Source organism: Cnephaeus nilssonii (genome assembly GCF_951640355.1).
Source record: "Cnephaeus nilssonii genome assembly, chromosome: 24".
Lineage (NCBI taxonomy): Eukaryota > Metazoa > Chordata > Mammalia > Chiroptera > Vespertilionidae > Cnephaeus > Cnephaeus nilssonii.
This window is the reverse complement of record NC_137095.1, coordinates 7,134,877-7,148,727: the sequence shown is the minus strand read 5'-3', so window position 1 is coordinate 7,148,727 and position 13,851 is coordinate 7,134,877. Positions and strand designations below refer to the sequence as shown.

Below are 13,851 nucleotides of genomic sequence, written 5' to 3'. Positions count from 1 at the left end.
ATGAGTGGCTGTGCCTTGCTTGTTTTTTGTTTTTTTTTTAAATATTTTATTGATTTTTTTACAGAGAGGAAGGGTGAGGGATAGAGAGCTAGAAACATCAATGAGAGAGAAACATCGATCAGCTGCCTCTTGCACCCCCCCTACTGGGGATGTGCCCGCAACCAAGGAACATGCCCTTGACTGGAATCGAACCTGGGACCTCTCAGTCCGCAGGCCGACGCTCTATCCACTGAGCCAAACCAGTTAGGGCCTTTCTTGGTTTTTAATTCCTGTCCTCATCCCACAGTGGCAGTGACGTTAGGTGAGTGTTAGGATGGTGGTATGGATGACTGACTTAAGTCTCTACAAGGAGGCTTTGGAAATAGTGTAATCCTGAAAAACAGCAACTTTCACTTTTGAACTTGAGATATAGAGGAGCATGAGAATGAGCAGCCTCCACTCTCGGTTATAAGGATAGTGGCGTTGTTAGAGAAACGCCAGCATTTGGTTAGGGAGAGAAGTTAGGGGATGGACCAGGCGAGGGTTTCATCTTGGGTGGTGATTACGGCCACAGGAATAAAAGTAGAGGAAATTGAAAGGTAGAGGGGACAGGGACACGCAATAGAACTTAACTTTCCTCACTTCTTCATGGTAATAGACTGCTCTGAAAGGATGGGTTTCTGAAACACTTGTTTTATGACTTGGGTCTTGGGAGTACAAGTCTAGTAAGTGTTGTATGTCTTTAGTATCACTCCGGTGAAATACTTGTTCTGAATGCCATTCTCCCCCAGCACCCTCAGCTGAGAATCTTACATTTATCCTCAGTTCTACAGAGCTGATTTTTACTTTATTTTTTTATTTTTGTTAATCCTCACCCGAGGATATTTTTCCATTGATTTTTTTTTAAAAGAGAGACTAGAAGGGAGAGAGAGAAACATCAATATGAGAGAGACACATCCATTGGTTGCCTTCTGCATGCACCCTGACCAGGGCCGGGGATCCAGCCTGCAACCAAGGTGCGTGCCCTTGACCAGAATTGAACCCAGGATCCTTCAGTCTGACATTCTATCCACTGAGCCAAATCGACTAGGGCTGGAGCTGATTTATTTAGTGACCTAGCTTTTACAGGCAGCAAACTGGGAGGAAGGCAGTATTGGTCTGATTGTATTTTGAGTGAAAATTGGATCTAAATATCCCTCAGCGCCTAGCAACAGGAGTCATTTAAGATACTATTAAATTGTTTTATTCCTCCAAAGCCCCAGGACTCTGGTCTTGGTCATGATGCTAACTCCGGGATAGGAAGGAAAGGTTAAAAGCTGCCCAGAACAAGAAAACACCACAATCTGGAAACAAATGAATGCTTTGACATTTAGAGATGTGAACGTCACCTCTCTTGTAGATTTGCTTAAGTGAACACACTTGGATGAAGGAGAATAAGTGAACCACTGTCACCCAAAGCTGCTATGAGGTGTTAACTGAAAATTTGGCTTAGAGATAGGGGTCTGTCTCAGGATTCGGGGAGATGCCCCGCCTCCAGGATTGGGTAAGAATAAAAGGAGATGGTGTGTGTGCAAGGGCCATGTAGCCCGGTAAAGTCTGATGCACGTTTCGGGTTTTCACTTTGCTCATTGTCTTTTATTTATTTTTTAAAAAATATTTTATTGTTTTTTTACAGAGAGGAAGGGAGAGGGATAGAGAGTTAGAAACATCGATGAGAGAGAAACATCGATCAGCTGCCTCCTGCACACCCCCTACTGGGGATGTGCCCGCAACCAAGGTACATGCCCTTGACCGGAATCGAACCTGGGACCCTTGAGTCCGCAGGCCGACGCTCTATCCACTGAGCCACACCGGTTTCGGCGCTTATTGTCTTTTAAATCTATTCCTCAGAGGTTTAACGTTGATGGATTGCTTATCTGAAACCTTCCTGACCATCTCTGCAATTTCCCGTTGCTTTCCAGATTTCTGTATTCAGATGAAGTTCAAATTGGCCCAGAAACAGTTATGACCACTCTTTACACGGCTAAGAAATACGCAGTCCCGGCCTTGGAAGCACACTGTGTGGAATTTCTCACCAAACACCTTAGAGCAGATAATGCCTTTATGTTACTCACTCAGGTAAGTCCATGTGGCTAAGGGATGTACCATTGGAGCTTGAAAAATGGAGTGGAACTCTACAGTGGAACCTCGTTTCTCAAACTGAATTCACTTCAGAAGGCTATTAGAGAAGCGATTTGTTTGAAAACCGAATCGTTTTTTCCCATTAGAAATAATGTAAATTGAATTAATCCATTCCAGGCTCCCAAATGATTTCCTGTTTCAACCTTTCTTATATATAGTACATGTCTAACGTACTGTTTAATCCTATATAATAAAGACATGTTAATTAGACCGAACAGCAGAATGACCGTCCAGATGACCTTCCCGACAAAGCCAGGGCTGCAAGGGCTGAGCCCCTTGCACGAATTTCATGCATTGGGCCTCTAGTTTATAAATAAACGCTTTTTAAATTTATCCAACCACCCCCTACTAGCCTTAAAGGAATTTTTCATCGATCACTGCCTGGGAAATGCGCTAACTGCTTTTCATTTATCCAATCAGCAACAGTGTTTCTAGCTATTGAAGTGCCTGTGATTGTTGTTCTGTGAGCACTTTCACATCCTTAGCAACATTATCACTCTGGATGGCCCATTTATGTTTTAAGATTGTGCTAATCGCCAGCAAGGAAAGCATTCTCTCCTTTGCTTGTTGCCTGCTAGACGCTTTTTGTCCTGCTGAGGTATCAGCATGAAAGGGTTGTCAGGTCAAAAACTGAAGTTTTGGTCGGCAACCGAGACATTTTTGTCTGTGAACAACTTGGTCGAGAACTGAATGGTTTGAGATGGGAGAGGTTTGAGAATGTAATTGTCCTTATATTACCATTCAGGGAAATAGAGCAGATTTATATGATTTTACAATAGAAAAGCAATTAAGCGTTACTACAGTAACATATAGGTAAAGAAACTGAAGCCTTATGAGTATAGGGTGCTGTGACTCAAAGTTATGTAGCTCTTCAGAACTGAAGTTGGGATTAGGGCCCGGCGTGGCTCCAGCTGTTTTTTGTTTGTTTTTTTTAAAATGTATTTTATTGATATTTTACAGAGAGGAAGGAAGAGGGACAGAGAGCTAGAAACATCGATGAGAGAGAAACATCGACCAGCTGCCTCCTGCACACCCCCCACCGGGGATGTGCCCGCAACCAATGTACATGCCCTTGACCGGAATCGAACCTGGGACTTTTCAGTCCGCAGACCGACGCTCTATCCACTGAGCCAAACCGGCTTCGGCTCCAGCTGTTTTTGAGAGAGTGGTAGCGTGAAGTTTTTTGGACAGCTTCTACATTTTTGTTGGGTCCGAGGGCTTTTATTATGTGTAGAGACGATCACTTAACTTCTTTATTTTAAAAGTTCAGTCATAAAGTTCAGAAACCAACCAATTAAACTTTGATCATTAAAATAGCCTTGCTAGTTCAGTAAGTACAATAGAAAGTGCATTGCATTTATTTTCAGCAGACTCTCAGAGGTGGGGCCTGAGAGCCTTCGTTGCTAACGGCATCCGGATTCTGCTAGTGTTTCAGGACCACACCTTGAGCAGCAAGGGCTGACAAAGATCGCCGCAGGACAGAAAAGGAGCTTTTCAGTGCCTTCTTGGTCTGAGAGCCCAATGTTACCCACATTTTTCATTGGTGGGGTCATGTGAATTACCCAGCAAACTGTCATGTGAGCTGCTTGTTCCTGCCAAGTGAGTCATTTGAACTGAGCCGGTTCATTTACTGGAAAAGACCCAGCTTCACTCCAACACAAAGGGCCAGTGTACCGTGCCAGCATGGTTTGCACAGGGAAAACACTTATGATGAAGTGATACGATCACAGTGATGTTTACCAGAGATCATGCCAGAATCTTAAGTAGCAGTAATGGATTCCATAGGAAACTTGATATTGCCTGTATAATCTGAGTGACTGAAGTATTGCTACTCTAGTTAAAGTAATTTTTACAAAAACTTGTTTTTCCTAGAGTGAAAGATGAATTTTTGCATGAACACTAAAAATACAGTTGAGTTCACCATTTATTTATTTATTTATTTTTTTAAATGTATTTTTATTGACTTTTTACAGAGAGGAAGGGAGAGGGACAGAGAGTTAGAAACATTGATGGGAGAGAAACATCAATCAGCTGCCTCCCGCACACCTCCCACTGGGGATGTGCCCGCAACCAAGGCACATGCCCTTGACCGGAATCGAACCTGGGACCCTTCAGTCCGCAGGCTGACGCTCTATCCACTGAGCCAAACTGGTTAGGGCTAAGTAGATGTTTTTACATAATCAGCAATTACATCTGTTTATAGTATTAACTTTGAATATACATAGCCTGAAGATAAAGACATTATGGAAACAGCCGAAACCGGTGTGGCTCAGTGGATAGAGCGTCGGTCTGCGGACTGGGGGGTCCCAGGTTCGATTCCGGTCAAGGGCATGTATGTACCTTGGTTGTGGGCACATCCCTGGTAGGGGGTGTGCAGGAGGCAGCTGGTCGATGTTTCTCTCTCATCGATGTTTCTAGCTCTCTATCCCTCTCCCTTCCTCTCTGTAAAAAATCAATAAAATATATTAAAAAAAAAAAAGAAAGAAATTATGGAAACAAAATAATTGTGGTTTTATATGTTTAGGCTCGACTATTTGATGAACCTCAGCTTGCTAGTCTTTGTCTAGATACAATAGACAAAAGCACGATGGATGCGATAAGTGCAGAAGGGTTTACTGATATTGATATAGGTAAGTTCACACGGAATTAAATTTTACCTGTAAGTACTTAGTGTCTTACCAGTCAGCCTTGGTGGACAAGCTATTTTTTGATTAAGTGGTTTTTTCCAAATGGTCTATGTCTACCCCTTTAAGAATTTTACTTTCTTTATTTTGGTGAGATATTCCTAAAAGTCTTTAACTACTTCATTGCCTTTTAAAAGATGTCAAAGCAAATAAATATTCATTGACTGTTCACCTATGCATGGCATTATACTAGGGTTCTGTAAAAAAAAAAAAAGAAAAGAAAGAAATACAAAGACAGGTAAGATACACTTTTTCTTAAGAAAATATCATCTAGTTAGAGAATTAAGGGAACAAATATGTGAAAGTTAAGATTTAAGACATTAATAGAAGAGATGGCAAAGAACAAAATGATTTTTTTGCCTCTTCTGAACTAGATATAGAAAATAATTACAATGCAAATTGAGAACATGAGAGGTTACCTCAAACTGGAGTCGAGTTAGGAAGATCTTTTTTTTAAAATATATTTTATTGATTTTTTACAGAGAGGAAGGAAGAGGGCTAGAGAGTTAGAAACATTGATGAGAGAGAAACATCGATCAGCTGCCTCTTGCACACCCCCTATTGGGGACGTGCCCGCAACCAAGGTACATGCCCTTGACCGGAATCGAACCTGGGACCCTTCAGTCCGCAGGCCGATGCTCTATCCGCTGAGCCAAACCGGTTAGGGCCGAGTTAGGAAGATTTTGACAGAGGAGGTCCCGATAATGACTGTTTGTATGAGGAAGAGGGGAGGGCATGAGAGGCAAGTAGTGCCACATGAATACATGTAGAGGAAGGGAAAGGCAAGGCAGGTTACGTTAAACAAATACTTGGTTCTACAATGAATGTGTAGGTCATGGCAGAATATAATTTAAAAAAATAAAGTATAGAGTCTATAGTTTTAAGTATCACCTATTTTTATTGAGGTTTGAAAACTTAATATAAGCAAGTTGGTCTGTATTGTTTTGTTAAAGAGCAAGATATTCCTCATTTATATTTATTTATTTTTTTTACCTGTAGACACACTCTGCGCAGTTCTGGAAAGAGACACACTTAGTATTAGAGAAAGTCGGCTTTTTGGAGCTATTGTACGATGGTCAGAGGCAGAATGTCAAAGACAACAGTTGCCTGTGAGTTTTGAAAACAAACAGAAAGTTCTAGGAAAAGCACTGTCCTTGATCCGGTTCCCACTGATGACCATTGAGGAGTTTGCAGCGGGTAAGGCATAACCTGACCAAAGTCCTATTTTTAAAAACATATTTTTATTGATTTTAGAGAGGAAGGTAGAGAGAGAGATAGAAACATCAATGATGAGAGAGAATCATTGATTGGCTGCCGTCTGCATACCCCCCACTGGGTATTGAGCCCACAACCCTGGCACGTGCCCTTGACCAGAGTTAAACCTGGGACCCTTAAGTCTGCAGGCCGACGCTCTATCTACTGAACCAAACCGGCCAGGGCGACCAAAGTCTATTAGAAACTTTTTTTAAAAAAATATATTTTATTGATTTTATTACAGAGAGGAAGAGAGAGGGATAGAGAGTTAGAAACATTGATGAGAGAGAAACGTCGATCAGCTGCCTCCTGCACACCCCCCACTGGGGATGTGCCCGCAACCAAGGTACATGCCCCTGACTGGAATCGAACCCGGGACCCCTCAGTCCGCAGGCTGACGCTCTATCCACTGAGCCAAACCGGTTTCGGCAGAAACTTTTAATGGTTAGTCGCCAGTCTCCCTGTGTGAGAGAGGAAAATAAGCTATTAATTACTGAGGACTGGTCACTCTTCTAGTTACATGATATATGTATGTGTGCCTGTGTTTATAATTTTACTAGAGGCACAGTGCATGAAATTCATGCACAGATAGGGTCCCTAGGCCTGGCTGGCAATCAGGGCCGATCTGAGGGGCGACTGGCGGGGTGACCAGGAGGGCCCCGCTGGCACCCGCCTTGGCTGGCCTGGCACCGCCCGCTTGCAGGCCCTGCCCCCCACCGTCAGTTGCCTCCCACTGTGGGGCAATCAGGGGCCCCTGCTGGCCCCGCCTTGGCTGGCCTGGCGCTGCCCACTCTCTGGCCCCGCTCCCCGCCACCAATCAGGGCCTGCGGGCTGGGGGCAGCTCCTGCATTGAGCGTCTGCCCCCTGGTGGTCAGTGCGCATCATAGCGACTGGTTGTTCCGCTGGCTGGTTGATTTGCATATTAGGCTTTTATTATATAGGATGTAATTCTAATAGCCCTTTAAGATAATATAGGTTATACCTTAAATTTTACATATATGTACAATATATAAAAAAGTATGTATTTTATGGGTTAGAGAACTGAACTAGAGAGTGGTTAAGTACCTTGCCCAAGGTTATAATGCTTATAATACACCTGAAATTTCTGTATAACTCTTTTTTTTTTAAAAAAAAAGTTTTTATTTCAGAGAGGAAGAGAGAGGGAGAGAGAGAGAAACTTCAATGATGAGAGAGAATCATTGATTGGCTGCCTCCTGCGTACCCCACACTGGGGATTGAGCCCGCAACCCGGGCATGTGCCCTGACTGGGAATCAAACCGTGACCTCCTGGTTCATAGGTTGATGCTCAACCACTGAGCATGCCGGCCGGGCTCTGTGTAACTCTTTAGTCTCTTAGCAGCTCCTTTCTGCTTGGCTTCTTTGTCTCAGTTTCCTCTTGTTTGTACATACCTTAGGAATCCGCAAATACAGAAATTGTGCACAAAATGTTGGTCTTGTCTCTCTAATTAGACCCTTTCTGCGGAATCCTGTGAAATCATTTGGTTTGAATTCCAATTTCTGTCTCCTCAGTCAAATGAGGACTACCATAGTCTCTAGTTTGCCAGTTTCTCCTGGGCATTTATGCCCCATGCAGCAAATCAGCAAATATCCCAAGGGGAGAAAGTGGTGAGAGGTACAGAGCTTCTCAGTGTATTTCCCTTCTCAAGCACTGTCTCGGTTCTCTGTTAACTTGAAGAAGCTATTGTATGTATTTTAGCCATAGTTGTCTCTGCCGTAGGCTGTTGCATCCTACAGACTTCTTAATATTTTTAGTAGTCACATAATTCGTTTCCCCAAATTGTCTCTGTATTTCTAAAAATGTTTTCATGGAGAGTTTCCTTTATTTTCTCTATTTTGCTAGTGTGTGTGCTTTCTTTTCTATCTACAGATTTGGAAATTACACATTTTGCATTTACCGCCCCTCCCCCCCATAATTTTCTTAATTTTCCATTTCATAATAAAACAGTATTTATTGACCTTCCCTATTTTAAGACAAGAATGTTAGTATAGTATGTTCTATGTTCTTCCTTCAGCCTTTCCAGACCACTTTATGGTACCTGATTTTGTCTCTCTCTCTCTCTCCCTGTCCCCCACCCTCTCTCTCTCCATACAACAATAATACAATTACACATAATTCTAGGTTGTTTTGCTTTTAGTGCTCATCACCAGTTCTTTTAGGAGAGAATTTCTTAAGTTGTTTGTTTTGACTCACCTTCTGTTAACTGGCCTGTCTCTCTGATAACTTTCCTTAGGTAGGTATCTGGTACATGTCTGAGAATGTTTTTCATGATCTGAAGACTTTTTCTCAACAAAGGAAATTTTATTATAGTCTTGAATTATGAAATCTTCTTGTTGTTGTTTGGGAACATTAGTAGTGTTTAAAAATCAGGTTTTTTTTTTTAATTAAAATCTGAGTTTATGGCTTCCTAAACCAAATTACTAGTTTATCACATTGTTTTTTGTAGTTTAAAAATTTATAATTTAGTTTTGTAGTCTCTTATTTCGGTTGTTTTTCACCAGCCTTGGGAGGGATCTCCTGGCCTCTTTATGAGGCGCAGCCTTTATTTATTCTTGGATAAGTTGAAGCTGTTGGGAATTTTTCTGTCCTCAGAAACATTGTATGGGGAAACTAAGATATATGATATGCTGCTTCCTCAGCTCTTCCCATTTTAGCTCCTGCCCTCTGCTGATTTCTGAACCCCAGAATGAAAGCACTATCCTATTTCCGCTTCTAAATATATTCCATTGTTCAGATTATAACCTCAGACAGGTATTAGGTGGGGAACAGAGAAGTAACATTGGCTCTGGCTACCCTTGTGAGTGCCCCCCCCCCCCCCCCCCCCCCCGCCATAGGGAATGGCTCTTACTGGTAAACGAAAGTCTGTGGTACTCAGAGGAGGGGAGTGGATAGAAAAATCCAGGCTTTCACCGAAGCTTTGATTTATTAACGTTTTATTAGGTTAACCTCAAATGGATTTGTATTTGTATTTCTACAGGTCCTGCTCAGTCTGGAATTTTGTCAGATCGTGAAGTGGTAAATCTTTTTCTTCACTTTACTGTCAATCCTAAACCCCGAGTAGACTACATTGATCGACCGAGATGCTGCCTCCGCGGAAAGGAATGTTGCATCAATAGGTTCCAGCAAGTAGAGAGCCGTTGGGGCTACAGTGGGACAAGCGATCGCATCAGGTATCTGTCATACTGTTACGGACGCCATGGTGGGCTGGGGCGGCTTTTATCCCCATATTGTGGGAGATAATTAACCAACATCTTGTTTTATACTATAAGAATCACACAGGCAGTGAGGTGTATGGTCTTCTCACTGAATTATGAGGAAACAATTAATGTAAGGAGCAGTGGGGCCGGGCCTTCTGTCACATGAGTTCTGTTTGGCTTGCCGCTACGGGTGAGCTGAGGTCGAGACATTAATTGGTCAGACACTGTGTTTACAGTCTTAGGGCTACAACTTATTTAATATTTATCTTACTCTGTTTAGTGTGAGTTTTCTTTCTTTGCACAGACATTGCATGGGAAATAACTCAGTATAGAAAAAAAAAGAAAAGAAAATATCTCAGTATACATTTATAAAAGCTTTGTAAGGGAAAATAATCTTAAAAGATTCAGGTGTATAATCCTGTTAGGAAGTTATCTTTGTTTTATTGTGTTTCTTTAGGTTAAATGTCAAAATTGAGTAAGTACCAGTTTTCCTAAAACATGCCTTTGGATTTTCACTTATTGAATAGCACTTTTATATAAAACTAGAAACTCATAACAAGTTTGTCAAATATGGGACTCCCAGGGGGAGAGGACCCTTGTAAATAATTGGAATAAGATGGAAATTAAAAACACATTTGTGGATTATTTAGCAATCATTCACAACGAGAATACTGTATCTGAAACTCATAATAAAGGACAAAGTAGACCAAGTGTCACAAAAAGAAACAGTCATAAAAACTACTTTTACTAAATAAATTATAGTAGAAATCATTTAAGCACTCAACTCAAGTAGCCAGAAAATGAATAGCAAAAAAAAAAGAAAAAGAAAGGAGATAGGTAAATATAGAAATTAATGAATTAAAAGTAATAGAATTGATAAAACCATAAACTGGTTCCTTAAAAAGACCAATAAGATAAATAAACCTCTGGCAAAGATAGTGAAGAAAACAAGCTTGCATTTAGAAATAATGGGAATATAATCAGATACTAAGAAGATTTTTATTTTAATTCTGGGTTTACTCTGTGCTAATAAATTGAACGTCTTGATGGAATGGATCATTATTTATAGGCAAATATAATTTATCAAATTGACTGAAGAAGAAAGCCCATTACCATGGAAGGAATTAAAAGTTATCAAAGAACTGTCCCTTCACAAGGTGGTTTTTACAGGTGAGTTTTATCAAAACTTCAAGGAACAAATCGTTTCCTTGAGCATTAAAAGAAGAAAATGCTTATTTGGTTAATTATGGAAAGAACTATAACCCTCACAGAGGAATCTGACAAGACAAAAAATTTGTAGATCAGTCTCACTTACATAGAAGAAGAAATTCCATGTGAAATATTAGCATATTGACTCTGGCTGTACCTTGGAAAAATAACACTGTATGAGCAAATAGAGTTTATTTGTAGATTGAAAGAATGGCTCAACATTAGGGAATATATTAATATAACTTACCACAGTAGCACATCAAAGAAGAAAAACAATTTGATGATTTCAGTAGTTGTCAAAAAGACTTTTGATAAAATTGCACCTTCGTTCCACATAGAATCATTAATACTAGGTCTCAAAGAATACTGCTTTAAGATGATAGACTATTAAAACCTCATTGAAGGGATGCTTGCTAACCTTGCTGTTTTCAGCAGTGTTCAAGTCTCGTAGTTATAAACACGTGTTTCACCACATGAATTCTGCCAGGACACTTGAGCGCTGATTGGGACGCTGTTTTGGGAGATTGTCCTAAGCACTGCAGTAAGTCCGGTTCCCTGCCCCGCCAGCGGTGCCTTTTGTAAAAACCTGTCCACCTGAACAGCCTCGGCATCGATAAAAATAAATGTATCAGAACCAATAAAAGAATAGTGACCACTTATGAAGTACGCCTGCAGAAACCAATGATGTTCCTATATGTCATCCAAATTCAGTTATGGATGGTTGATTTGGTTCACAACAATGTGGATGTACTTAATGCCACTGAGTCCTACACTTACCAGTAAAATGGTTAAGATGGTATATTTTGTTAAATATTTTGCCACAATAAAAAAATTTTAAAATGTTTACATTTTCAGTTACAATATAAAGTAAAAACAGATTCCACTTAAAATGGTAACAAATGCCTGGCTGGTGTGGCTCAGTGGTTGAGCGTTGACCTACGATCCAGGAGGTCATGGTTTGATTCCTGGTTCAGGGCACATGCCCGCGTTACATGCTTGATCCCCAATAGGGGGCATGCAGAAGGCAGCCAATCTGTAATTCTCTCTCATCATTGATATCTCTGTCTCTTTCTCCCCTGCCCTTCCTCTCGGAAATCAATAAAAATATATATTTTTTAAAATAGTAATATATAACAAAGTAATGGGATTAAATCCTATAAGAAATGTACAGTATAGCACCTTTATAAAGAACTGGGGAACTTCAACTAGACTCAGTGTCTTTCCAAACTAACTAGTGTATTCAGAAGTCACATGTTTTTGTGGGGGAAGACTGACCTGGCAAAACTATTCTAATGGTTATCCAGAAGAGTAAATGGTTCTTTTTAAAAACGAGTGGTATGGGTCAAACATAAAGCTATAGTATGTTAGTGATGTATGGAAGATACTACGGAGTTTAGCTACTAGCCCAATATAAATGAACATCTGAGGGAAAGATTAACCACCGGAAAAATAAAGTTAGATTCTTACTGATTCCATCTACCAATAATTGTATAAATTAAAGTTTTAACATTACAAATACAATGCCATGAAAATGCTGGAACAGGGGACTGTTTATTTAGTATGAGGAAGGGATAGGCCTCTTTAAACTTGGCATAAATCATAATTTGGCTACAAAGAATAAAAAATTTTTATGTCCAAAACCACCATAAAGTCAAAAGATAAATGACAAACAGGAACCTTTTTGTCATGGATATTACTGACAAAGCATAAGTAATCATATAACATAGTCTTTCAGAGAAAAATGGGGAAAGAACATGAGTGAATATTTCATTAAAGAAAATCTAGTAGACAGTGTATGAGCAAATATATCAACTCATTAATAAAGCAATATGAATAGAATGTGTTAATCAATTTCTCAATGTCAAAAAGAAATGGAAATACTCATGGTTGTTGAGAGTGAGGTAGAAATGATTTTAATCTCTTGTATATGTAGAGTGTTGTAATCAACTTGATAATGTTTAGCTAACGCCTTAAGAATATGCCTTTTTTCCCCCAGTGTTTCTATTTCTTGGAATTTATTCTCAGGAAATAATTAAGACTATAAAATGGTCACCATGGCATCCTATAGAATAAAAGGCCAATATGCAAATTGTCCCCTTGACCCAGAGTTCAGGAGTTTGACCAGGGGGCGGGGCTGGCCCATCAACCACCTGTGTCCCCTCCCCCGGCTGGCCTGGCCCGATTGGCCCGATCAGGGCAAGTTGGCCAGACCCTACCCATGCACAAATTCGTGCACCGGGCCTCTAGTTGTTACATAATAACAGACCCTGCTAGATTATCTAACAAGCAGGGGTTATTAAATAGAATGAATTGATACTAACTTTTACCTTTATATGAAAAAGAAGATATAAAAATATGTATATTCTGACATGATTTAAAAAATAATCTATAATAATAAAAGCATAATATGCTAATTAGACTGGACATCCTTCTGGACGACCTGCTGGATGAAGCTGGGGCTGTGAGGGAAGTCCGAGTCCCTGGTGCCGGCTGGTCCTGGATGCCGGCTGGTGGCCGGAGGGAAGCCCGGGTCCTGGGTGCCATAGGGAAGCCAGTGCTGGCAGCCGGGGGAGGGAAGGCCTACTCTTGCACAAGTTTTGTGCATCGGGCCTCTAGTATATATATATATTCATAGAAAAGAATAAATGGGGGTTCTCTCTGGTGGACTCAGGGAACTTCAAAATTTTTCCTCTTGCTTGTTTAACTGCATTTTCTATTTTTTGAAAAAGAGACTATATTGTTTTTTGTTTTTTTTTATAATAAAACAGTGTATAGATAAGACATTAAAAGTTGTTCCAGGTAGTCCTCATCTGTCCTGGAAGTTTAACATAGCGGTAAGAAATGGGCTTTAGCGGAGACCTGGATCTGTGTCCCAGCTCCGCCACAGGTTCTGATCCAGGCAAGTTGGTTTCTCTAAACGTCTGTTTCTTCAACTATAAAAACAGCGGATAATAAAAGTAACACTGTGTTACTCAGTTTATAGAGCTGTTATAATGATTAAAGGAAGTAATTCATGTAAAGAACTGAAGCTCAGCCCTAACCGGTTTGGCTCAGTGGATAGAGCGTCAGCCTGTGGACTGAAGGGTCCCAGGTTCGATTCCGGTCAAGGGCATGTACCTTGGTTGCGGGCAAATCCCCAATAGGAGGTGTGCAGGAGGCAGCTGATCGATGTTTCTCTCTCATCGATGTTTCTAACTCTCTATCCCTCTCCCTTCCTCTCTGTAAAAAAATCAATAAAATATATATGAAAAAAAAAAATACTGAAGCTCAGTGCCCACCCAGCACAGGAAGTATTCTGAGCTGGAGGTTTTAACTATTAGGACCAAAG

General features: G+C 40.6%; 1 protein-coding gene across 1 annotated transcript in view; it reads left to right on the top strand.

Annotated features, from left to right (window-relative positions):
• Positions 1-13,851, top strand: part of BTBD1 (BTB domain containing 1) — a 28,810-nt gene that overhangs the window by 8,923 nt on the left and 6,036 nt on the right. Inside the window, exons 2-5 of the mRNA XM_079764105.1 lie at positions 1,941-2,097; positions 4,685-4,790; positions 5,844-6,041; positions 9,095-9,287. Coding sequence (XP_079620231.1) covers positions 1,941-2,097; positions 4,685-4,790; positions 5,844-6,041; positions 9,095-9,287 — 654 coding nt within the window. The remainder of the gene's footprint in view (positions 1-1,940; positions 2,098-4,684; positions 4,791-5,843; positions 6,042-9,094; positions 9,288-13,851) is intronic.